The following is a 25,894-nucleotide window of genomic DNA, read 5'->3' as shown; positions in this document are numbered from 1 at the left end:
GGCTGAGCCAGGACCATCTGTGTTATGCCAGCAGCCTGGCACAGGAGCAGAGCTTTACAGGGGAGAGGGGGGGGGTGGGGGTGATCGGGGGGGAGGAGGTAGGTAAAGGCACAGAAAGGGCAGGAGCGTCTGAGAGGAAGGGGAGAAGAATAGAGACAGACAGAGCAAACACAGGGCCAGATTAAAATTTCTCGGTGAGAGAGCCATGTGACTGGTGGACGAAGGGGGAAAAACAGTGGAAAATCACAGTCATATCTTGTTTCACGGGGGGGGGGGGGGGGCTCTCCGGCTGAAGACAATGACCATCTACCTGCGAGGCTCGGCGTGACCTTGCAAAATCATGATAGAAATTCTGCAACTCAAAGGTTATTATTTTGCCCATTCCATTACTGCTGGATTTGGGAAATTGTGACTTTTCAAACCCCATGAAACCATTCTGGGGTTGTACAGACTAAAAGCATCGGCAAATAGGCACGGCAGTGCTATTTTGATATGTACAGGCAACGCAAGTAGCGTGTTTCTCGGGCCGGGCTGCAAGCATGCTGTGGACACAGGATAGGTGTGTGTGTGTGTGTGTGTGTGTGTGTGTGTGTGTGTGTGTGTCGACAGACTCCCGGAGGTTTCTGCTGGCAAGCTACCACGTAGAGCTGCTCAGGTGTCGTTATTTCAAACGCTGCAGTACACGCAGTACTAAAGAAAACAGGAGGAGGATCTAGTAGAAGGCGCCTCATGCACAGTGGATATGCCGGCTACAAACAAGGTGTTGCCATGTCAAATCAAACCGCTGAGTCTTCTGGATACTTGAACGACACCACGAGCATGGAGGCATGTGATTTTTTTGAGTTCATGGCTATAGTAGAATTTGTCCTGACCGTAAGACACCAGGATGGTCACATGGATTGGAAAATGCCACCACGGTGAAATATCACAACAACTTTAAGTACAAGTTAATACTTAAATTCCTTCATTCATATTTCTCCTGAATATTCCAAACGAGAAAAGCAATATCTTAAAAAAAAAAAAAAAATCAATGAAAATGCAAGAAGAAACTAAGAGGGCAATACGACAGTGAGGAAGCACCATTTTTTAAAAAATTTGAATTAACATCCAACTGTCCACTAGGGGGAGTTTTAATATCTGTGGAAGGGGGGGGGGGAGACGACAAAACAGGATATTGCTTCTTGTGCTGCAACCAATCATTCCGAGTCCAATTGCAGTTCAGTGCTGTCAGGCTGAGCAAGACGTGCTCAGCCGCTCCCGTCATGGCTTCACCACCCGAGTGAAGCAATCGGGTCCCTCGCATTGATTTCCCCTCTTTCTAGTTTCAAACTATTTTTACCCGACGCATTCTGCAGGATTATCCGTTTAGTCTTGCACGAGGTGACACAGTGTGCCTTCAGCAACCTGGGCACTGCTGTGGAGGTAGCCCTCCGGCCTCACACGAGGTTCCCCTGCGTCCTGTCTGCCTTCCTCCTGTTGCACAGGGGGAGCCTGGCGGGGAGCGAGCGTGGCTCACGACACGCAGCCACACTGCGGGGAACGGAGCACGCCGCACAGAGCGCCACGCCGCGCTCCGGCCATTAAAAATGCGAGCGCCGGGGTGTAACGTGATCATCGGCTTGGCAACCGAACGACGGCACGATGCCTGAACCGAGACGATGGGAGCTTCTTCAATGATTGGGCTCTGAAAAGCAAATCACAAGGAGCAGGTTTTCTTTCCTGGAGGGGCCCCAGTCATGCTTACTGTAGTATCTCTTAAGCCTCCTGGGAGAGCGAGCGAGAGAGAGACAGAGAGAGAGAGGGAGAGAGAGATAATCCCCTCTGCAGTCACCAAAGGACGGAAATAATTAGTTAATACCTTTGCGCCGTCTAAGCTGACGATTTTCCTGTGTCTGTAATGCAGAGCGAGACGCGCTCCTCGTGCGTTTGCAAAACTTGCTGATCAGCGCGCTTGAGTGCTCGCACGCATCTCCTCCGACTTGACCCGTCAATCACTCTTCCTGTGTAAACCATTTAAAATTTAGTGGTAACCCATTTGCAGCTTGGCGGGCTCTCGTGAGACCCTGGTTGACTGACAGCTCCCCGAAGACATCACCATTATGCTTTGTGATGCATCGTGTTGGCCGGCAGAGAGGGAAGGGGAGAGGGGGGGGGCACCTGGTGAGTGAGGGCTTCCTGTGAGAGTGTAGCATTCCCTCGCTAAAATAGATCACTGTCATTCTAATAAACTTGTGGACGTCACGCTTGAAGATCGAGATCACTGGCGGCAAAATGACGCATTTTGTCAGAAGACATATTGGACATATGCGGAGAAGTGGAACATTAAAAAAAAAAAAAAGGTATGATGAATTAGCCTTTTAAAGGCACAATGCCCTTTAAAGAGGTCTTATGAATTACTGCAGGTCACTTAAAGAGCGAGCATCTAATTTACTCTGGTGTTACTGATCTGATATAAAAAGTTTGCAGTATTAAGCGGTCATTTTTATCGTTAAAAAATAAATACAATTAACTACTAAGCGCAGCAAATGGCTCATTCAGTCGCCCATTGCTTTTTGAGCTTTTAATCATAGTCTTTTTTTCTTTTCTTTTTTTTGACAGTTCAAATTAATTTCCCATTGTGTCGGTCTGGTCTAGCCTGCCGACTATATTTAGCAATCCAAGAATTTCTAAAAAAGTCCGTCCCCTCTACTGAACAGTTTCAGGCTGCATTGTGCATGCGTGACGTGTGCAGTCAACGGTTTCACGCGCGCAGTGTCACAGGGGACAAAATGTGCAGGTGCACGTGTTCCACTCGGAGGAAAAAATTCTAAAGGTGAGTTACAATAAAGAATCATTCCAAGTGATGCGTTTCGGATGGCATCGTCCATTTAAATGCGGATGAAACTCACATTGGAACTAAATACTTTCGAGATGTGGAGTGGCAATAAATGCAATAAGGGCTTGAAAAGCATTTACCTGCAGCTCACACCAGGCGACTTCCACCCAAGTCTCAGTGTCCAGGCCCTTGTAGACGGTCTTGAAAGACCCTCTGCCCAGTTCGATGTCAAACTTGAGAAACCTCCCTCCTGGCGACGTGGAGACGGCCTTCATCTCCGCCTCCTCCTCAGTCTCCTCGCTGGCCGTCTTAACAGTCGCTTTGGCAGCGTCGCCGCATGTGTGATTCGGCGCATCCCCACCTTTGCCCTTCTCTTCGTCGGCGCTGCCGCTCTCCGTGGCGCTGTCCTTTGGCCCGGCCTGACTCTCGGTGCTGGAACCTTCCTGTATGCCACAACTTTTCCCCCGGGTCCGATCCACTATAGTTCGCAGGTTTATGTTGAGAACATTCCTCGCGTCGTCGCACTCGGGCGCTTCGCAGCAGGCCTGCTCGTCCGCGTCGGAGAACCACAAACTCCTCCTGATGAATCTGTGATGCAGGTTCCTCCGGTGGCCAGAGGAAGGGTACGCGCTGGGGTCACTCCCACCCCTCACAACGGAGTCCAACTGACTGACGTTTCCGTCACCCACAGTTTCACCCATTTTCTGCACGGGTTCACGCTGAGAATTGGGAACTGACGGACGTTTCAGTTCTTGGCGGGATCCAGAGTTTGTCTCCGGCTCCATGCCGATTTTTGTTTTCTTTTAAAGTTCACTCACTTTGGTTTCCAGGTCGTTCGTGCCATGGCTGGACTGCCAAACATGCAGATTCAGAGACTAGTACCTGCAGCGCCCACTCGGTGACGCAGTTCGCCAGCGGAGGCCCTTCACGAACGCCGGGATGGGTGACATAGACCAGATCGCATCCAACACCAAGAGCTGCAGGAGAAACGATGCCAGTTAGAAAAAAAAAAAAAAATCATTTTCCATTACTGGGCGGCGTTGCTCGTTTATTCTACACACGCCACTCCTAACACTGTTTAGTTTCGTTCGTGTCGGCGTAAGCAGGTGGATGAGAGGAGGTGGCGGGGGTCGCAAAAAAAGAAAAAAGAAAAAAGAAGAAGACAAGCTTACGAGTTAAAACGCCGCGGTGGCGTTGAAATCCACCCAGGCCAGCCAGGTGAAAGGAATAACGAGCAAGCTGGCACTGATAGCACAACTTGGCGTTACGCTCGCTAATTGGTCGAAACGTTAAAACAAAACGTTATCATTTTGTCAGCCTTTAATTCCTTAACAGACATTTCATTTGGGTTGGGCTCGTCCAAAGAGAAAGAGAGGGAGAGGCCACTTACCTAGTGTCAGAAGAAGAAAGAAGAAGAAGTCAGGCTAGCGATGCACGGAGCGGCCAACAGCAGGTCCGATATTGGAACGAGCTGGCTAAGGCTAGCCGACCGTCCACGGAGGGGGGGAGAGAGGTGGACTTTAAAACGCCCTATCCGCATATTACCCCCGCACTCACGCCAAAGAAACACACAGAGGCGCACAGGAAAAAAAGAAGCCGACCGAACGCGGGGCACTACGGCCGAAGTGTTAAAGGTGGAGCAGGAGGTGGTGGGGGGAAAATTGTTGAATTTCTCTCCCTTTAAGTGGCCGCATCATCCCTCTCAGTCAGTCACTCCCTGCCTGCCTGCCTGCCTCCCTCCGCGGCGGCACTCACAGAACAGCCGCTGACGAAGCCGAGTGTGCGCGAGGGCGCTTCTTCTTCTTCTTCTTCTCCTCCCGTTTGCTGCCGCACGCGCAGCAGCGTGGTGGTGGTGGTGGCCGCGAGCGAGGCGGGGCCGCTTTAAGACGTGGGGGATTTCAGTTTCCCGGTCGGCGTCGTCGTCCCCCTCCCTCCCACCGCACCGCACTCCCGATTCATTCGCGTCGACAAGTGTTCGACTCGCTTGTCATCTTGTCTCCCCTCCAACCCACTTCCTCCTCTTCCTCGCTACCGGCCAGGGCAGGTTTCATGCGCACACGTTGCACGAACACGCACACATGACACTACACACAAACGCGTCTCCCATTCAGCTGGCTTGCTCCTTGCGCCTCCGGCCAGCACGGCAGCGGCGGCGGCACGCCCCTCGCAGCGGCCGGTGGACCGACCAATAACACGACGCGGAGAGCCTGCTGCTGCTGCTGCTGCGGCGGCGGCGGCGGCGAGAGACTGATAAAGTGGCAAAAGGCTCCTCTCACATGACAAAGATGACAAAGAGCAGCCAGAATCTCCCCCAAGTAAAGGAGGAGGAAAAAGCACACTCGAAATGACACGTGAAGTGGTCTTGCACGCCCATCAGTAACCCACGCAATCACACGCCTGCTCCTCACTAGCGCCTCAAAAGCTAGCAACGCAGTTTTATTATTACGCATTTAAACATCTCAATTTAACAGATATAATTCCCTTTACAGCATTGCGTTGTGTATTTTTCATTTTTCTTTCTTTTTTTTTTTTTTTTCAGTTGCTGCTGAGTTGAATATTAAGAACCGTGTTGGGCTTCCCGTCTCGCCTGTCTGCCTCTGCAACAGGACACTTTGCGGCTTCAGCTGCTGCTGAGGTGCGGTATCATGTGCATAGTAGGAGAATGATGAACATCAACAGCAGCACCGGAGGAAACGGGACTGAGGTAGGATTCTACAAAATATGGGTACAACATTTTTTCCACCTATTCTCATTTTCCTATTGTCAAATTCAACACAACCGTCGTTTTTTTTCTTAGTATTTTAAAAAAAATAAACATATGCTTTAAAATCTTTACATTGTCATTAATGAATAGTAGTATTTTAGGGCAATTTCCACAGCCATCAATTGAGTCGTGGTTGCTTTTTATTGGGGTATTTTCTTCCAGATTGCTTTACATGATCATTTGAGCTTGCTTCCCTAGCGGCAGCATATTTACACATGTGGGGAATTTACAGCGAGAGTAATAAATAATGGAAAAATATTGAATGTTATAGGTTGTGCATCACATACGTAAAAGCAAAAACACAAGCTGAAAGGAAATATTGAAACAAAGGCCTCTGTTACAGGTATACTAAGTCAGGTGGTAGTCTGGCTCAGCTGAGGGCCAAAGCATTGTTGGAACCTGGCTGACCTTATAAATAATGAATGTGCTCCTTTGTTTCCAATTGACTGGACACAGTGCCCACAGAAACACATGCGCAGGAGCAGGTTTCACTTTTACATAATGTCATCCCATCCATGCATAATGGCACAACCGGATCGTTGCAGGATGAGCAGTGTCTAATGTGCTTTATTTGCCGATTGCCATTGCCATTTGACATGCAATTACAATGTGCTGTAGGCAAGCACTTTTAAAAGCAGCGGGAAGGGCCTTCACTATCACATCTCTACACACATTGTGTTTAAAAAATTGAGACGAATGCTGGTGTTTTCATCATGCAACCATGCCGGGCTCTCAATGTGAGTTAAATCTAAAATAAACCAAAGCCTCCTTAATAGCGCTAATGTGTTAAATCCAGACTTTCCATCAGCTATAAATGTCTGAGCCTCGGTTACACTGAAATATAAGAGCACTCAGACTCGCTGCAACCCTGCGGTTGAAGCATTCGCACACTCTTCAGTATGTCTTTATTTTTAAAAGCACGTTGGTCTTTCATTGAAACTTTATCTATGGTAAATAAGTATTGCATTCTCAAACTGATAGACCACGGCATGAAACAGCCATGTTTGCGTTGCATTGTGTAAGGCTGTAAAACTAAAAGCCCTACAGAGAATCACGGAAATTAGATTTACAATTGGGTCGATTCTCATCTGGAGGGGAGCCAAAGTTTGCGGCAAGTGAGAGAGAGAGAGAGAGAGAGAGAGAGAGAGAGAGAGAGAGAGAGAGAAGGCCCGCTGATAGGTCATGATGGATAGAGAGCACAGAAGTGCTGACGTATAAGAAAGAAAAAAAAAAGAGGGCAAACACACATCGACGCATTTAAGGATGTGAGTTCATTTGCTTTTTCATCAAGCTGCAAGTTCTCGCTGGGCTGAATAATGGATGCCAGATTTGCGCCGTCGCTTAAGTGGTGCTTTGATTTGCATTGCTACGGCGGAGAGGTTTCTACATGTCTGACAAGGGGACTGATCGGCCTCGGCAGCGGTCGCGACATCGCTGCACAGTAGCGGACATGCTGGTAGTCAGCTGAGCTGCATGGAACCACTGGATGTAATGATATGGGAACAGGGTAAAAGGATTAGGTGTGCAAGTTGAGCGAGTTCATTCCTTTCGCTTGAAAGTAAGTCGATACATGGCTCATTTAGTGCGTAATGAATAAGAATTTATGTTTCAGTAAGACTGAGGATTTAAGTGTCGTCTTTGCAATAAAACATTGGCACTTGTGAAAACCGCTGCGGAGCAAAGCTGTTTAGCAGAAACAAAGGTGTGACACAACTGCCTTGATACACGTGTGCAGGCTGCTTCGAGACACTGTAGCCAGGCACATCAGCTGATCCGCTCCTCATTCATCTGCTTGGGTACGGGCTCACAGTGATCATGAGTTTTCAGTTTCTCCCTCAAGAAGCACTTTACGATTGTGAGCCTCAGCCTCTCTTTCAAGACGCTAGAGGGGAGGAACAGAGTACTTTGGTATGGCTCCCATGCAGGGGCGGATCTAGGATTCTAGGAGATCAGGGGCTTAGCTCTGAGGGTGAAGATGTCAGTTCATCGGGGGCAGGGGGGGGGGCAGCCAGACATCCAATGCGTGGCGCAAAGACAAAAAAATATATGCATCTTCCCTTTACCCGTGCAGCCGGGTCCTTTTCCGAAGCGACAGCCGGGGCTCTTGAGAAAACATCCGGGGCTTGAGCCCAAGTAGCCACCCCCTAGATCCGCCACTGCTCCCATGCATGACCACTGATGATGACGCAGGGTTAAACTCCAATCAAACATTAAATGTTAATGTCTCAGCATCATATCCGAACCTGTTAGTGAAGCATCTTCTTCTTTTACTGCATGATGTCAAACAGCAGCTGTCGTCCTGAAAGTTGCAACACTGCCACCTTGAGCTTAGTGAATTTTCTTTCAAAGTTTCACATTAACACAGAATCCCTTTCACTCTGAATCATTTTAAGGTGCTTTATGTTATGTCAATAAGTTGTTTTGAATTTTCCAAGACAGTCTGCCGTTAATTTGACATCTTGAATTGTACTGAATGAATTAATATTATTAATATTTCTGTTCTCCTGCACTGATGCTTAAAGCACTTTCCAACAACTTTCCGGTCTCTTCAACATCTCCCACCTCCTCGTCTTCCTTAATGCGCCTCTCCTTGATGTGTCCCCAGAGAGTTTTTCAGACAAGGAATGCACCGTGAATAATTCATCGCAAAAATCAACATGGATACCTTAAACCAGTGCAGAGTGATGGACTTGATGCAAAAGCAAACCGTTCTCTTCACTGTTTTCAGTGTTGGGTGATGTCTGAGTTGGTAATAGTAAACATTTCAATCTATCATCCAACTTTTTTTTTAACGGTCAACCTCCAGTTAGAAGTGGCACGAGCTGCTTCACGGTCACCTCATGCAACAAGTGAAAACAGTTTCTTTTAATTGCCGGTGAACTTGAACTCCTTTTGCCGTTTCCAGACACACTGACTGCACATTTGCAACATGTAATCTCAAAACAAGCATTATCTCACTGTGATGTGTTGACTGGAGGATAAAGGGCTGTCTTTTGAGAGGCCCGTGTCAGTGTCTCACTGCAAAATGACTGACCCTGACATGTCATGACTGTGTGCCATTTTGTGGCATTTGCCACAAATCCCAGTCACAAGGGTGTTGCACCACACCGCACAGTGCCCCCCCGCAACCAGCGAAATGTTGACAAACATATTTTGAAGAGCCCCTTGATTCCGCGGGATGAGTCTCTCCGCAGGCTTTTATGGCTCAGAATGAAAAAAGATTTGAAGACACTGTGTTTTGAGGTTTTGGTGGATCTTGTGGAAAGTCACAAGAAGTTTTGCCATATTGCACAGTCGTGACTCACATGGGCTCAGTGCCAGATACAGCCCTGGCAAGTAAGATGTGTGGCTTGTGTCGCCCTAAAGCATGTGCTTATTCAGAGTATAAATCATGCTTTGTCACGTGGATGAGCGCTGGGGAAAAAGAAAATCATTGCAGTAATGACTGCAACTAGGATTCTTGCAACCACACCTGTGAAATTTGAATTTCCATCTCACACACACACACATACACATCTCTTCTGCATGCTCATTGATTGTTGCAAATATCCTGAGACGTTGTAATTCCGCTGTAGCCCACCCTGTTGCAAATTAGAGGTTGCTACTCCTCTTTTTTTCACAGAGTGCCTCCATCCCTGGAGCAGAGGCAAGACATTTTGTACCCGCTCTGTGGTTTGCTTAATCCCTGACAAGCCGTGCTCCCTGCAGCTGCAGGGGTGTGTTTTGTAAAGAGGGGGGAGAGAAAAAGAAGAGGAGGAAGGCGTCGGTGTCGAAAAAGATCTGAGCACTGTCGGCCAGTTCCTCTTTCGAAGCAGCACACCAGCAGATAGCTTTTGACCTTTAATGATGCTCAGGTCTATGTCACTGTTTAGCTGAGGTCACGAGAGGATGTGAACCCTGCAGCAGAATTGATTTTCTAAATGATTTCTTTTTGATCAAGAACAAGAACAAGAAGACTCTTTATCGACCACCTCCTGACCCAAAGCAGAGTTTGTCTTGCACTGGGATGGAGTTCACGCAAACAAAATAACTAGCTGTGGCTGTTATATAACTACCCACGTAGTTACAGTGAAGAGTTCGGCTTTTACGCGTCGGTGTTTAATACTTCTGTGCAAGTGGAGAGACCTTTTAAGCATGCATCTAAGATTCCTGAAGTGCAGAACATCAGAAAATTACATTTTCGTTTGGCTGTTCTCTAAATAGTAAGCAGCATCCGAATGAGTTTGATTAATGGCTTTTATTGTGTGGCTCTTGGATTTTGCTAATTCCATTTGGCTAAAGATGTTGCGCTGAGCCACACGGGTCATTTGGAACGACTGAAACGACCGCAGCTTCTATGTTTACAACGGCACGACACGCAGCCACAAACAATGACAATAGAACAGCGATGCCACAGCAGCACATGAAAAGGTCCCGAACAGCCAAGAACATCAGAAAACGTGTGATTTGTCTGGATGGGGACGGTTTGGACCGCAGAGAAGAGAATAAAATAGAAGAGGGCTGCATCCGCTTGCTCGTTCGTGTCTATGTTTCAATGGGTCTGCTGCAATTGTGTCAGTATCTCTTTGCGCCGCGCTAATGGCTCAGTCTTCAAAGGTCACCCCCTCTTTAATGGTCTGCGTGTTGCGCTAATCAGGAAGCACAAAATCGCTGCGGCGTCACCGACGGTGCTGCCTCGCTCTGCTGGGACAAAAACCACAACGAGGCGGCACACAGGCCTCTTCTCAAAGCCGTGAACGTCGTCTCGTTTCCCCTCACAGGCCTCCCATCCAGATGCTAGGCCCGGCGGCGGGCCCCCCCTGAATCTGAACCACTACGCCAACAAGAAGAGCGCAGCTGAGAGCATGCTGGATGTGGCCCTGCTGATGGCCAACGCCTCCCAGCTGAAAGCCATGCTGGAGCAGGGGCCCAGCGCCTCCTTCTACACCCCCATCGTCGCCCTAATTAGCATCTCCCTCTTTCTGCAGGTCGCAGTCGGGATCCTGCTCATCTTCATAGGTGAGAAAATAAAGCGCAAGCTCGCTTCTCGGCCGACGGGGCCTTTTTGTTTTTGTTCCGTTCACCTGACTCCTCAGCACGAGTCAATAATGACGAGTCGGCTGACTCCAAACAAACAGAGCGACCAAACCTGCTGGACTCTAGCTGAGTCACTGCATCAAAGAGCCGAGATCGGGTCAGAGTTCGCTGGGCTTTTGTCATCCAGGGAGTGCAGCGAGGAAGGCGTCCTTTTCTCATTTCTCAAAGATGCCTCAAAGGAAGGAATGTTTGAATCAGTGGACTGATTGAACAACCAAAGGGCAAGCCATCAGCCTGCATGTGCAAAGGCAAATAAATTACCCCCAAAATGAGGTCACTTCTGTCGATAATTAAAAATATAAGGTGATTTAAAGAAAAAAAAAAAATCTCACCAATTCAATAAAATAAAAAGAAAATTGGAAGTATCAACGTCATGAGCATTTGTTTGGAATCTTAAATACATTGTTTTAAACTCCTATTTTCATGTAATTCTGATTTATAAAAATTTGAGATGGAACGATATCTGCTGTATATAGAGTGTCCATCAGAAAACTTGGGTAAAAGTCTTCAAGTTCTTTGTATTTTTCTTTATAATTTTATCATTTTTTTACTAGATGATTTCCCAACTCAGCATTTAAAGCTATTTAGGGGCAATTGAATTAATCATAACAGCCCTAAATAATTAATGCCAAGTAGAATTTCACATTAAAAAAACAAAAAAAAAAAACCAACAGGTCAGACTGACGATCCGTCAGCACCCCACCTCACTTCACCACCAAACACTTGACACCGGCCGCCCCATCTGAACCTCGCCACCCCGCTCCCTCTTCCCATCCAGCCCCTCCCTCCCTCCATCCCTCTGTAATAGAGCCAGTGGTGCGTGATGTGAGTGGCCTACATACCACCACCCCCACAACCCCTGGCACATCACGCTCACACACACACACACACACACGCATGCATGCACGCACGCACGCATACACACACACACACGCAGCCTGTCAGGGTCTTCACACCAGTTAACCTTTGGTCATCAAACGCACACAGGCAGACATACGTGCACATACACGTGTCTTGTGAGTCAAAGTGCTGTAACACACTGGTAAAAAATGCGCATGCGCTCCTCCCCGGTCGCATCCCAGTTTTAAATTTAGAGTAAAACACTTTTATATCATTATCGAAACATAGAAAAGCTGTTTCATTTAAAACACAGTTTAATATAGATCAAGGTCGTCAAAGCACAAATGAGCAGAGGCAGAGTGAAACGCAAACTTCCCCCTCGTCAGTTCACCGTTCCCTGTGTGCTTTTCACCAGAAGCTGGATTGTGTTTCTGACTTGAAATATAAGCCCACTCGTGAGAAATTGGTTGTTAAATGCAATGACATAGAGACATCATCACAAACCTGATATTTTAAGAATGAGTTTGTCCCCACTGTTGATAGTAGTTACATGTTGGGGGTCAGACGGAGTCAACTGAGGTCATGAGCCCTGTCAGTCCTCTTGTAAACAAACTGTTACAAAACCGCTGGCAAACGTCGAGGCACTTCTGTTTGATTCCATAAAACTGTTTGAACATTAGCACGCATTATCACAAACATGAATCTACTCGACTGACCTCATATCAGTGACTTAACACAGGTTTAGAAATATGTCTAGGTTCTCACTTGTTGATTGCAAACTGACATGTAACAATTCTAAAAACATTGTTTTAGATAATAATAATGATAATTGCAGGAAGAAGACATCTATTTCTCCGACCTGTGTTAAATCTCCATTATTATAGCTATTTTCATCTTATTTCACTCATATTTCTTTCGTTGCAGACGCCAATGAAGCAACCTCGTGTGATTAAATATCAGAAAACTCTGTGAAACTCCAGAAAGCAGAGTATGTGGCCCCTCTGTTTGTGGCCTCCTGCAAAAAACGCCTGGTTTAAGATGATCAAAACTGAAACTTTGTTGGACCCTCCACATGCTTGGAAGGGCACAGAAAGAAGGCGGCCGTCAGGTGACCCCACAGGGCCTGATGCACACCTAGACGAAGGTGTTGTCACTAACCTGCGAGAGATTGTGACGTCACAAAGGACTGATTTCCAGAACTGCGTGTTTGAGCCCAGGTTCCCTCACAGTGAAGCGAGCAAAACAAGTGAAAGATGGACTTCTCTCATGTTAACGCCGAGTTCACTGACAGTCAGTGGACACGTTATTGTCAAACAATTGCATGAGAAGTAAACTTTTCAGAGTGTCAAAGTAATTTTACAGATTTGTCAAGGTTTTGATCAAATTGAGTGTTAGAATTCCACACATTCACTGAGGTAATTTATTTATTTTGTTATCCTGTCACCGAGCACAGCGCTTCCTTATCCTCAAATGGCCCTGACAAAATGAAATGATGCTCATGCACTTCAGTGGTACCACAGATACGCTAACTCCGTGCTCTGGGAATTAAGTATAAATTGACTTACGGTCGACTCGACGGTAAATCTGTGGTTAATGCTTTGGCTCGACTCCCAGAGTGAGGACGCTGATGCTTGACTTCTTCACTGAGTGTCTGAGCATGTTTGTGTGATGTTGGATTTAATTCCGTGTTTTTCTCCACAGTTCGGTGGAACCTCAACGATGTGCAGAAGCACCAGAAACTGAATCTCATGGAAAACCTGACCACAGGTCTGGTTTTTATGATTGTGGTCGTCAACGTCTTCATCACAGCCTTTGGAGTCCACAGGCCAAACCGCAGCAACTGACCAAAAAACACATTTAGGTATTCATTATTTTGGCTGTTGTTGTTTTTTCTGAAAAGCTCTAACATTCCTTCTCTTTCTCTGCGAGTCTCTTTTCAAACAGACAGATTTTTTTTTTCTCCCACTGGCTCTTTTGTGAGCACTTTGCGCCAATGGACACGCGTGTGGTCAGCATGTTTTAGGGAACCTGCTCTCTTGACCTCCACAACCTCCTACCTGACCTACAAACACACTGACCTATCTGGGCTTGCAGAGAAATTTCCCCCCCACCGGAAAACAATAAGGGTGCAGAAAATCCCTTTATGGGCGAGCGAGAAAGAAATGGCAGCAGTGACAATAAGGGATGGGGTGGGGGACTGGGGAGGAGGAGGAGGGGGCGGGGGGTTGGTATGTCAACAGCACGACGTTTGTCTGTGTTGGTGGGCGAACAGGAAAGCGGAGACAACAGCGGCCGGGCTCACGTGACTTTGCACAGTCTGTCGGCTTTGTTGGCTGAGAGTGACCCCAGGTACCGGGCCAGACGCACGGCTGCGCAACCACAGCCCTGCGCTCAGAATCGCTGACTGGCTGCCGAACAGCCTTCAATTTTTAATGGCGACGATGACGCTCGGGGCAAGATGTCATCATGATCCCTTTTCCAGACAGCTCCAGCCAGGGTGGAGGAGGAAGAGGAAGAGAGTGAGGACGAGGGAGAGGAGAAGAGCGGGGCAAAGAAGAGGAGGAGGAGGAAGAGGAGAAGGAAGAGGAGAGGGATGAGGAGGAGGAAGAGAAGGAGGAGGGGATGGAGGAAGAGGTAGAGGAAGAGGTGGAGGAGGAGGAGGAGGAGGAAAAGGGCGGCTGTGTGCAGAGCAGGGCGGTGCCACTGGCAGCTCAAAGCTCCGGTCCTCCCTCGCAGGCGGCCCAAGTTAACTGACACATCCGTCCGGGCGTCAGGCCTAACGTTCAATTACAGCAATGTTTGGTTGTGAACACGGCTGCTCTGCCGTGAGCAAAGAGAGTGCATGGTGTCTTGTGTTCCTCTGGACCAGCAGCTGGTGAGTCAGAGTCGACGCCGCGCAGACCCTGACACAACTGCTCGTTAAACTGGAAGCCCTAATTAGCCCGTGTTTCAGCAGTGCCACCGAAGCCCCAATTAGGGAGCGGGCACATGCTCGGTTTGCTTTTCTTCTCTTCTTTTTTTTTTGCACTTGAGCACATTAACACTCTTAACATAAACGCTTTATGCGCCGTTTCGCGTCGCTTTTTTCATTTTTATGCTGGATACAAGGTGGAAGAATGGCACGTGAGCCGTGTGTGTGTGTGCGACGTCTTCAGCGTGACTGTGACCGAGCAGCGTGAAAGTGTCAGACTAACGTCACTGTCCGATCCTCTTCCTTCCTCCACAACTTTCTCTAGTAACCGTGGAAACTGGAAAGACAGATTTCTGACCACGCGCGCTCAGTTTGGGTCAACTCTGGAAAATATGTGTCTACACACACACACACACACACACACACACACACACACACACACACACACACACACATACATATATGTACTTCTGGCTCTGGGTTAGCTCTGTTACAAATTGGCCTGGATGGCAGTTTATCATCAGAGAGTGCCAATGAAAAAATATATATATTTTAAATATTGAAGAAGGATTTAGTAGTATTTCAATGAGAGAACATATAGCAAGCAGTGTCAATGTCAGTCAGTGTCAGTCATTGTTTTATGTCTCAGTTTATCTTCCATCTCACTTGTAGCAGCTGCAATAAAGGATAAAAATACAAAATACTGAGCAGCAGTTAGCATGCTGAGCTACTGCTATTGATGCCTCCATGCTAGTGGGCTCACTTTTTTTTTTTTTTTTAATGTAAATGTTATATAATTCTGTATGAAAAACAGCAGTTGTTTAATTTAGTCACTTTTAATGGAGCAACAACAACAACAACAACAACAACAACAACAACAACAACAACAATAAATGTGTGTTTTTTCCTTTTAATCTAAATTCTCCATCTTTCTCTCTGTGCAAAAAGACTGAGGGGGTGGGGGGGGACCCCGCTGCTCAGTGACGCAAACCTCCTGGGATTAGACACCTGAGCTCGCCGCCACTACTGTATTCTATATGCAACGTTTGCTCCGAGCCATTTCCCACCAGATTGATTATTACAAGTGATGCTTCGGAGGACTTCAAATGAGCGCGACATGCTCCGGGCCCTACGGTCAAGTCTTTCCCCAGCAAAACAAAGCAGCGTCTAATGTTGCATTTAACTAAATGAGCTTTGCTCGCTCGATCAATGCGGTTGTCATTATTAATTAATACAATTTGTCTGATGCCCTCGATTTGTCATCGTTCCAGCGCTTCCAAACATTTTCCATCCCTCTCGTTTCCAACGTTGGCTTCACTGAATGGGGAAGCAGTGCCCTCTAGTGTCGCAACAGACAAATGAGTGACAGATAAACGCACGGAAATCTGTTCCTCACACGTCTTCTATTAAATCCTAATGCATGTATTTTATTTGTGCATCTGAGTAAAAGTTTCTTCGTAGAGCAGCAAAGCAAACATGTCATTTTAATATTTTATTATTGTAAGTATTTGTCATTCTTGGTGACTCAGAGGTGGATGTTCCCCAACGGACTTCAGTCAGTATCAGTAAATCCATACATTTTACACAATCACTATGACTCAGAAGCAAATCGTCCGTCTGCTGTTTTGTTAAGTTCGCTGGTCAAAGATCAGGGTGCATTAAGGCGGCTGGAGTTGAAAGATCACATGGGAAAGATTCTGTCAACCTCCCCTACTGACAAATCTTGAAGGGATTCAAGTCAATGTAGAGCAACTGAGAAATTTATGAGGATGTAAACGTAGCCATTTATGTGAAGAAATTTGATTTTTTTTTTTTTAAATAAATACTGTAACTGTTTTTTTCTAACATTAATTTAAATACTGGCACAGGGTACCTGTGAGGATCGGTGCCACCTCAACACATTACACAAAGCTTCTAAGTTGTTTCGATTTGTTTATTTACATCAACATTTTGGACATTTTACTCTGATGTCATGACGATACTTTCTCCTATCGTTCTTCAGTATATTTGGTTTTGTTGTTTTTCCTCACGATGGTAAAATGATGATTGAAAAAATAAACACAAGAAAAACACAAAACAAACATTAGTATTGTTTCTTGACACTCATGCATTCAAGTATCATGTCCGATTCCCCCCCCCCACACACACACACATTAGAAGATGTGATCTAGTGAGACCGTGATTTGCTGTAAGGTCCTCTCAAGTTCAAAGCAAATAAAATGAGTCAACTAATGCTCAAAGCTTTGGGAAAGCGTAATCGTTAAGGTTCTCATAAAGTCTAACTTTGGCACCGTGAGGGGGCAGCTTGTCCTACTCTTCCCTATTCAAGCAGCTTGACCGCCTCGTTTTTTCTGTTCCCCAGCATCAGCATAGAAAATGAAAATGTCTTTGTTGCTGCTGAACAGTGGAGGAACGGACCGGTGCTTCTGAACGTGTCACATTCTGTTGGCGGAGAGAACAGCGAGAATGAGTGCCTCAAAACGTGGAGAGGAGTTGCCAAGAGGATGAGAAAAACCCATGTTTGTTTACCTGAAGCCAGGGGTGTGCTGTATGACTCACCTCTGTAATAGTACAGCATTGCTATACCAACTACAACACTAAGACAGCTGAGGAAGAACACCGGCCCTGTGGAAATGGAGAGAAAAGAGAATTCATCAACTACATGGTAAAACTACAATAGCAAAAACTATATATAATATCAGATAATATTGTATTACTCTTTTAACCAAACTTTTAAGAATCTGTTTTTTTAAACTTGTATGTACGTATGTGTGCAATTACACTGTGAGAGCGCCCGCAGTTTCATCTTATTATTGAACATAGTGGCAATAAAAGCATCCAATCTTAACTTCCCTTTCAAAAACTTAGCTGAAAGTGGAAAATCCTATCCCTCTCAGTGTTCAGCAGCACGAGCCTTTTATTAGGGGCCAGCGTTCAACGACATGGCAGATGACCCAGTTCCCCGCTGACACTCCCGTGACCCTCTCGATGTGCCGCCCGACCGTTCAAAGGAATGCTCGACAGAGGAAGTCTGTTTTGAATGGAGGTTTTTGCACGTGAGCTGATCTGACACACAAAGCCCGAGCCGAGGATATGCAGTGCCACGGTGGGGCCCCACATTCTGATGAAGAGGGCGGCTGGTTGAGGGCCTCGACAAAACTAACGAACAAACTATATTTGGCAAAGAACAAAGCATATTTCAGCCTGAGGCGTTCAGGGGCCTTTCCCAGTGACAGAAGCAACGAGACGCACACTGACACATGAATGCACACACGCTGGGAGACTAGCAAATAAAAACAACAACCTGAGGAGTAGTGTGGGTGTAAAAAAATTATTGTGCGTTCACTTTGTTTAATTTTTGCAGCAGTATAATGGGTGCCTACAACAAAGTACAGTAACACAACAAAGCGACAGCAACACTCTGATAAAAACCTTCAAATTTGGTTTGAATCTCAGAATTCGTATCAATGAAGGCCGCTGAAACAAGGCATATTAAAAATCTTGAGCAATTTTGGTTGTTAATATTATGTCCTTTCAAAATAAAGTGATGTTTGAGAAAACCCAGAAAGTGCACACTGCATTTTTATACGTTAGGATAACAATTTCAAAACCATTTTTACGATTCACTGACTTGTAATAGGAAGATGGGCCCCGCTGTCAGACTGTACCGATGCGATTGCCTCTCAGGAGAACAAGCCTCAACGTTCTCCAACCTTGCATTAACATGAAAGTCTGCACTCACTCCAGTGGTCACTTTGTGATCGGGGCACAATCCCCTGTGCTCTATATGCAAATAAACAGAAACCATTCCGGCACTTATGGGCTTAATGTTTTGGTTCTTAGAACAAATCCAAATCTGATGCTTTAGAAAACAGCTATAGACAAGAAAAGGGAAGAACAATAGACGGCTGCAGCTTCTGCTGAACTGAGACGTTTCACACGTCATTATATGGTTGCACTACCCCGCAGCAATTTATCAGTTTGCATGGGCGCACAATAGAACGATAAAATGGAACCGGGATGCTGAAAGGCCATCGTTCATTGCCCATGCCATGTCGTTTTTATCACAATCTCCTGATTGTGTTGCATGTAAATGCTCTTGGGTGCATATATTATTTACCTCTGTCGTTGAGGACGTGTCTCTCTGGGTCGATCTCCGCGTTGCAGTTCCACACGGAATCTGCCATCTCTACAGAAGACAACAGTTAAAAGGGAAAGCCTGTAAGTAGCAGCCGGTTTGGTATCACATCTAGAACAGCTGCCGTGTCCTCCTTTGTTTCTTAAACAGCAGGAGCTTACGTAAGAAGACAGACCGTTCAACATCATTGGGATTTTGCTGTTTGGGAAAACTCATTTCTTAAAGGAAAAAGACTTGATTATTAAAGAAGTCTGAGATGTGGAATTATTCGGATAATTCCTCCACTTTAAATAATGTGCAATGATTTTGTATAATTGTCATTTTTTAATGGTCCAGTGTGTAATATTTGGCTTTATGATTTTTTAAATTGGTAAAAGCAACAGTCTCTCTCCCAATTAGCTGCCATCTTGCACCGCCACATTTCTAAGGAAACCCGGTGTGGACAATCCAGGCACCTGACATCACGTTTCATAATTAAACTGACTGCTTGCATCTTCAAATAAACCAATGAAGAAGAAGGTGGACGAGGTATCTAGGTTTGGGTGCGCAGGCCACCGTAGCTCACTGGCAAGCTCAGGAGGGGGACGGAGAGTGAAAGATGCAGCAATCTAAAATGTAACCACTTGATTTCGCTGTTTCTTCTTCAAAGTCTCCAAATATTACACACCTAACCTTTAGAGCTAGACTAAATAAATCTGACCATAGAGCATTTTTCTCTATCATTGCTAATACCTCTTTGTGTGACTCTGGTGGGAAGACTGGTGTAAACGTCCTCAGCGTGGATGTGAAGTCCTCGGTAGAACTCATCGCAGGCGTCCTCGCCCGTCCTGTGCAGGTGCTTCAGCAGCTCGGCCAGGCGCTTTTTAGTGGGAACACTCAGGTTCCTAAACTGCACAGAGACACACGTCAAAATAAGAACACTGGCGCTCGGTCAAACTTCAGCTGAACACATTTTTCACAAACGCGGCGCCGTGTCGTGCGTTATCCGTAGTGACCCTGTGGGCCTCCTTGTCGCTGAGTATCTGGGGGTGGATCCTGTTCAGCTGCAGCACCAGTCTGTCCACTAGCTCCGCGTCCATCCTACGGTCCGAGCACAGGAACTGGGCGTCCGTCGGGAATTGGTCATGGCTGCCGTCAAAGTCTAGTTCAGAGGGGAGCAAGAAGAAGGCACGTAAGCTGGAAAACTAAATGAGAGGAGGGCGGATAATACGCGATACTATTGAAAGGATTGAGGAACTCCCATCTCGTCTTGAGTTGCTACTTCTTTAATCTGGTTTGGCATAAATCCTCGTACTAAAAATAAATGGACTAAGAGGTTTATTGAGGCATTCCGAGAGGCAAATGCTGCGGCTGCGGCGCTGTATTTGGCCAAGGCCTATCAGACTCATGCGGAAGTTCATACGTTAAAACCCAGGAGAAAGTGCAGGCAGGGCTGTCACAACACAACAGGTAAACCAGGGCTGGCCCCTCCTCCTACACCGCCCCAAAAAAACACCTGACAGTGTTGCAGTGGCAATATGTAACCGCTCGGTACAAAACAGTTAGTTCCTTTGCTACTTCAGAAGCAGTGTCATTTAACATTCCTTGAAAGCAAACAAATATGACATACATATATATTTATATATACATATATATATTTTTTGTCAGTTCAGAGCAACAAAACATTTGTTTCCATTCGCAGTGTGTAGGATGGTGTTGGCTGTAGCTTATTGGCTGCAATCATTTCAAATACAGCGAAACAGGAGGAGTTACTTTCACTTGTGGATGACACTTTGTTTCAACAAGGTGTATTAGTTCCTCAAAGACCTCGGTGGCAGAACCTTTCAAGTCCAATTCAATCAACGCGACTCAAATAAACCTGTTTATCAAAGCGATAAAATGCGACTTATGATCTGCGGGAAAGGTGCCTTCAGCAGTTTAACCGCATGCAAAGTAAACGCTCATTCTTGATCCAGTCGTAACAATCGCTACAACCGCAGCAACTTTAAAGTGACAGGCGCGCCCAACACGGATGCTCGCAAAATGACCCCCAAACGACTCACCCTTCATTCACAAACCGTCAGTCCCTCCGGACGCCGGGTGTCATCTCGTTTTAAACTTCCTGCTCTCGTCGGCAGCGTGACCGACCGCTGCTGCCGTCCCGTTACATCGACGCGCTTCGGTGGAGCCGCCGCGCGTCACGTGACTGACCTCAGGGACGCGGCACGATTAGCGGAGCGCACGTCTGCACAGGGCGACAGGATTAGCAGAAACTGTCTGGGCTTTTCTAAAATGCAAAGTCTATATCAGTGGTAATGACGATGATGATGATGATGGTGATAATCGTGCTAATACTACTACTACTACTACTACTACTACTACTACTACTACTACTAATAATAATAATAAGAATAATAATAATAAGAAGAAATCAACAATCACCAGCGTCCCCAATCAACCGTCAAAAAAGCTATTTTGTCCACACAGAACATTCAATTCTGACATTTTGAACAACTTGTCAGTAAAAAGACGATTAATCTAAGCCAGATGAACACACCGCCACTTGATTGATGATGCACATCAATGAAAACAAAGCATTTTGCCCAACATTCACGGTCTCGCTCGCCATTGGTCAGAAAGAAATTTATTTACGCTCGTTTAAAATTACATTCACATTTCCTTTGATTTTCCAAGCGCTTCCTTCTTTTGACTTGATCTTCTCGCACTAAAATGCGGCACGAAACAGCACATCTGGGTTTGGTGTTTTCTGAATTTTCATAGACAAACCAGCTGCCAGCTTCAAGTCCGCCCCAACAATTCACTTTTTTTTTCTCTCCCTAAATGGCTTCTTCTTTTCTGCAAAAATGCAAAACACCGACTCAGGTTTCATGGAGTTTCTTCCAGAGGCTGGTGTCCTGAAGGTGCAATTGTTCCTTTTTCCGACAGAGGGCAGAGTGCCATAACTTTACCAAAGGCACAGTCGCTTGTCAGCTCAGCATCCTCTCCTCGGTGCTGCTCACAAACATCTCAACATGACTGTAAATATTACATTTAAATTCACATTTTCTTTTTTAAAACAATTTAAAAAAAAAAAAAAAAGGATCTGTAAACGATTCTCCACTGACGTGTCGTCACACTGATATGACCCGTATAGAAAATTCCTTGGCAGAGTTCGTGTTCCCAGTGTTGGTCTCCTCTCCGTCGGACGGCAGCAGCGAAGTCAAAGTTCTGTGCGGTGCTCCATACTGCCGCGCCGACCCAGGACCTGCAGCTGAGTTGTCTTCCAGGCCTGGGCTGGGTATGATGTAAAGATGTGGTGGGCCAGAGATGTCTGCAGATCCTGGGTTATGGTGTAGGAGTGGCCTGGTATAGTCGTGGCCCGGGAGAGCAGAGAGCGGGCCAGTGTGGCCATAAGAGCAGGAAGGACCGTAGGCCTGCTGCTGGTAACATCTGTGACAGAAAAAAGACAATCTCATTCAATTTCTCAACGATGATTAAAAGAACTTTACTAGACTTTGTTTGCATTTATGAACGCGTCAGAAGCGAAACACACCCGCAGGCGTGCACGCTGTCACACATGGCATGGCTTCTGCTGTCCCGCGCAGACAGCACCTCGTCCTGGCTGTTGTTGTTATTGTTGTTCCTGCCTTTGTGGCTGTGATGGTACCTGCTGTACCCATGACGTTGGCCATCTTCCGCCAACTGCCACATATCCTGTTCCCTGGGAACAAAAATAGACAGAGAGATAATTAGACTCCTCCTCTTATTGCTAGGACATGTTTTGTTTTCTGTACTTAATCCCTTGTCTCCAGTCATGACAGATGCTTCTAAAAGAGGTACTTACATGTTAAATTTTTTTAGATTTAACTGGTAGCTGTTTAGCAATGTGTGTCCTTTGAAGGGGCCCTATCGTGACTATTATCGGATTTAATGTATTTTTTCTTTATTTTGATGGTCTACTTCCAACCATACCTAGACCAGTGCCCTTCCGGGGGGGGGGGGGGGGGGGGGGGCACTGGTCTGGAAGTGCGCTTGTTCTTTTCAGCTTTATTTACTTTATTACAATTTAAACATTTAACAAAGCAGTTCAAACTATGTGAACCATGTGACAAACATACACGTCCGCATTTCGAAGCCTATTTTTCAAAGACAAAAGAGGAACTTTCGTCTAATCGAACGATTCTACAGAATGGAATCGTTTTCAGTTCTCTTTCAGCCGTCACCTGCCTCGCACACCCACCTCTCCACCCGTCTCTTTTTGTTCTTGTTCATGCAGTCGACCAAACAGCAGGTAATGAAGGCGATGGACATGAGGAGGATAATCATGGAGCTCACAATTGATGCCCAAACAGCAACACGGAAACCGTGGATCTCAAAAGGAGACATAGCTGGAGGAAAAACAGAGACTGATTTATCAAACGTGTAGCAGGGCACACTAGGACATTTAGCATTAACAATAATAATAAAAAAAAAAAACACTACCAAGCAAAGGATCTCCAAGGAAGACCATGAAGCTGGGAGGAATGTCAAAGCACGTATCCTAGCTTATCAAGAATGAGATCTGAAGCAAATCAATGGATGGTAGAACATAAATCTATTTCTCCTCTAAAAGCTTTCCTCTAAACCCTTTCACTTGATGACTAACACTGGAAAATATTTTGCTAAAAGGAGGAACGCCTGTGTATTGTCTTGCTTTCTAGTGCCTTTATTATTCACTGTTTTGATCTGGGTATGGGCCAGTCGAGAACAGCCCACACACACACACAGACTCTCACAAGCACTGTGTACACACATGCATATGTGCTTCACTGTTGTCAGTTTATGATTAGCATGGAATCTGGCAACATTGGAAAGCTTGTTCTCTTATATTTCCAGCCAGCCGTGTCCCACTTGTATAAATCGTACATGTGTTGCATGAACCGGATAGATGAGAAGTGGGTGGAGCCACTTTCATTTCCCCTCCCAATGAAAAAACACTCAGAGACTCTTGTTTCCACTGACTCCATTGTTTGGTCTAACTGTTAGTAACATGGACAACTACCAGATTCAACACTGGTGGTAAAGTGAGTGAAGTTAGAAAAAACCCCAGAGAAATCAACCCAATGCAAAGATCCATTGTTTTTTTTCTTGACTGTTTTGTAAACTGTACTTAAAGACACTAGAAAGTGAACGCGTCAGCAGGAGTTCCGCCTACATGGTACCATGCAAATCCTCTTCCAAATGCGTCCGTGACATTATTAAGGTGTGGGGGGGAGCTTATACTGTGCTTGGAGGAAAAATATTCTGCAAAATGTCAGCCAAATAATGTCTCACATATATTCCCTCCCTTCAGAATAATAATAATATAATAATAAGCAGGCAATTGGGGATATGTTTTTGCACACACAACACATTTCTCCCAGAGGCATAATTTAATCTGCACAGTTCACTGCAAAGAATTGGATGCATGAAGTCAAGAGGATTTCCCCTGACTGCAAGAATGCGACCGCCACGAGCAGCTTCATTTCTTCAGCGCTGCCTGTCTGTCTGTTTTCAGTGTCTACATACGTCTGCAGTAGGGCTCCCCAACCCAGTGGCTGCTGTTGGTGCCCATGGTGCACATAAACTGATTCCCAATCAGTTCGTGTTTGTCTGGGCACTGCAGGGAGATGACTGTGCCCACACTGGTGCCATTGCCCTGGATGATCTTCTGGGTGCCCAGGGATGGCAGGGGCATGGGTTTGCACTGAGTCCAGGACTGACCTGCAAGCAAAAGAGTGGTGAGAGAGAGAGAGAGAAAAAAAAAAAAGTGTCACTCGCGTTGTGCAAAAACGGTTCATTTTCAAAGAAGTGATCATCTCAGGGTTTTTAAATTTGTCAAAACCACAGAGAGCAGAAGCGAGAAGCTGCGAGAAGGAAGATTCCGCCCTCGGCCACAAGTGCTGCACAGCAATGCTGTGTGTCAGCTTTGCTACAGGAGATGAAAACTGCATTAAACCATGAAAAGTGAGAGAAAAAAAATTCCAAGAGCAACGCCGCTGAACGCACCACCCAGGGACCAGACACAGAGGGCAGGTCTGCTGCCTAGCGTGATGAACCAACAAGCAAGCGGAATCACATCAACATTACACACCCGGCTGGAATGCAATCAAACACAGTGACATCAATTCAGCAGTTTCCAGCAGAGCTCGCAGAGGAGGAGCAGGAAACATCCAGGACAACTGACTGCGTGTGTGTGTGTGTGTGTGTGTGTGTGTGAGTGTGTGTGTGTGTGTGTGTGTGTGTACATCCAGGACAACTGACTGCGTGTGTGTATGTGTGTGTGTGTGTGTGTGTACATCCAGGACAACTGACTGTGTGTGTGTGTGTGTGTGTGTGTGTGTGTGTGTGTGTGTGTGTGTGTGTGTTTAGTAAGACCATATCTTGTGAGAGAGAGAGAGAGAGAGAGAGAGAGAGAGAGAGAGAGAGAGAGAGAGAGAGATCAAACCAACACTGTGGCCAATATCAGAGTGGGCGATTCATCATCGAGGTATTGTATTGTAGGTATTGTACGTTCTGTATTTGGTGAAACGTGTTGTGCGTGCGTGCGTGCGTGCGTGCCAGCCAGGCGCTCTGCTGCTCAAGCGGCAGTTTCAGTTGCTGCACGAACCGAGATGCAGACAAGCTTTCACTTCCTCTTTTTCAATCCGAAACACCTCGTCGCCCCAGTCGCCCGCAAAAATGATGAACAAGTTGTGAGGACATGGCAGTAGGTTAATTGTTTGGAAGAGAGAGAGAGAGAGAGAGAGAGAAAAATTCAAAATAAAATAAATGTAAACAGGCGCGTAAAACGCATGTTAACGTTGATGCGCTGCTATATTTATCCAAGCACAAATTCCCTCCCGCTGCTGTTCCACGACAGTCAAAGCATAAAATCCAACACGGTCACATCTTACTTGTGATTTTCTGCTTCTTCTGGCTGTCACCTGCGCTCTCCGGACCGGTTCTGGAAACATCTGTGATGGGAGCCGTGGCCGCTGACATGGTCGGTGCCTTGGTTCGTGCGTAAAGACTTGCGAAGCACCGCTCCACAGCGCCAAGTGGAGGGAGAAACAACAACAAGAACAACAACAACCCAAAAAACAAACAAAAAAAAAAAAAGCAGGGGGGATTCCTTGGTTTGGAAGTGCGCCCTGAGCCTCTCCGCTCGATTTCGCTCGCCAGACGAGCCGAGACTGATCGGCTTGTCTTCCACTGAGTCGTTCTGCTTCCTTCCGGCGCCGCTGCCTCCACGGCTTCCAGTGCGCGCTTTGGCTGCGCGGCTTTGAGCTACTGCCGTGCGAGCGGCAGAGCAGAGGTCCTCCAGAGGTCGAACAGCGATCAGCTGGACACAGTCGAGACCTTGTTCAGAAA

The 25,894-nt window shown here is 46.3% G+C and overlaps 4 protein-coding genes across 13 annotated transcripts in view; 1 reads left to right on the top strand and 3 right to left on the bottom strand.

Moving 5' to 3' along the window:
• The window catches only part of LOC142888561 (serine/threonine-protein kinase WNK2), a 43,550-nt gene extending 38,449 nt beyond the window's left edge, over positions 1-5,101 (bottom strand). For 6 of the 10 annotated variants that reach the window (XM_076026981.1, XM_076026985.1, XM_076026986.1 and 3 more), the window contains exons 1-2: positions 4,206-5,101; positions 2,956-3,792 (exon numbers count right to left, since the gene is read on the bottom strand). In XM_076026981.1, coding sequence (XP_075883096.1) covers positions 2,956-3,600 — 645 coding nt within the window. In that variant the 5' untranslated portion in view covers positions 3,601-3,792; positions 4,206-5,101. The remainder of the gene's footprint in view (positions 1-2,955; positions 3,793-4,205) is intronic. The other 4 variants (XM_076026987.1, XM_076026990.1, XM_076026991.1 and 1 more) reach the window with 2 other exon arrangements.
• Positions 5,102-10,345: 5,244 nt separating this feature from the next.
• LOC142888054 (ninjurin-1) lies at positions 10,346-13,658 on the top strand. The gene is made up of 2 exons (XM_076026054.1): positions 10,346-10,577; positions 13,197-13,658. Exons 1-2 carry the CDS (start codon positions 10,424-10,426, stop codon positions 13,337-13,339), a joined length of 297 nt encoding a protein of 98 aa, XP_075882169.1. The 5' UTR covers positions 10,346-10,423; the 3' UTR covers positions 13,340-13,658.
• A 2,643-nt stretch (positions 13,659-16,301) lies between these two features.
• On the bottom strand, positions 16,302-20,710 carry LOC142888053 (caspase recruitment domain-containing protein 19-like). The gene is given in 7 exon segments (XM_076026053.1): positions 16,302-16,798; positions 16,801-16,848; positions 16,966-17,031; positions 18,527-18,595; positions 19,277-19,433; positions 19,540-19,685; positions 20,587-20,710. Coding segments are annotated over 7 exon segments (561 nt in total). The 5' UTR covers positions 20,594-20,710; the 3' UTR covers positions 16,302-16,730.
• A 441-nt stretch (positions 20,711-21,151) lies between these two features.
• susd3 (sushi domain containing 3) lies at positions 21,152-25,894 on the bottom strand. The gene is made up of 5 exons (XM_076026980.1): positions 25,438-25,894; positions 24,071-24,265; positions 22,764-22,911; positions 22,077-22,244; positions 21,152-21,973 (listed from the first exon to the last, which is right to left on the bottom strand). Exons 1-5 carry the CDS (start codon positions 25,523-25,525, stop codon positions 21,655-21,657), a joined length of 918 nt encoding a protein of 305 aa, XP_075883095.1. The 5' UTR covers positions 25,526-25,894; the 3' UTR covers positions 21,152-21,654.

Source organism: Nelusetta ayraudi, unplaced genomic scaffold, assembly GCF_046127955.1.
Source record: "Nelusetta ayraudi isolate G7.1 ecotype Tasmania unplaced genomic scaffold, CSIRO-AGI_Nayr_v1 ptg000019l, whole genome shotgun sequence".
NCBI lineage: Eukaryota > Metazoa > Chordata > Actinopteri > Tetraodontiformes > Monacanthidae > Nelusetta > Nelusetta ayraudi.
The sequence above is the reverse complement of the archived record's forward strand: the minus strand, read 5'-3'. Positions and strand labels throughout refer to the sequence as shown.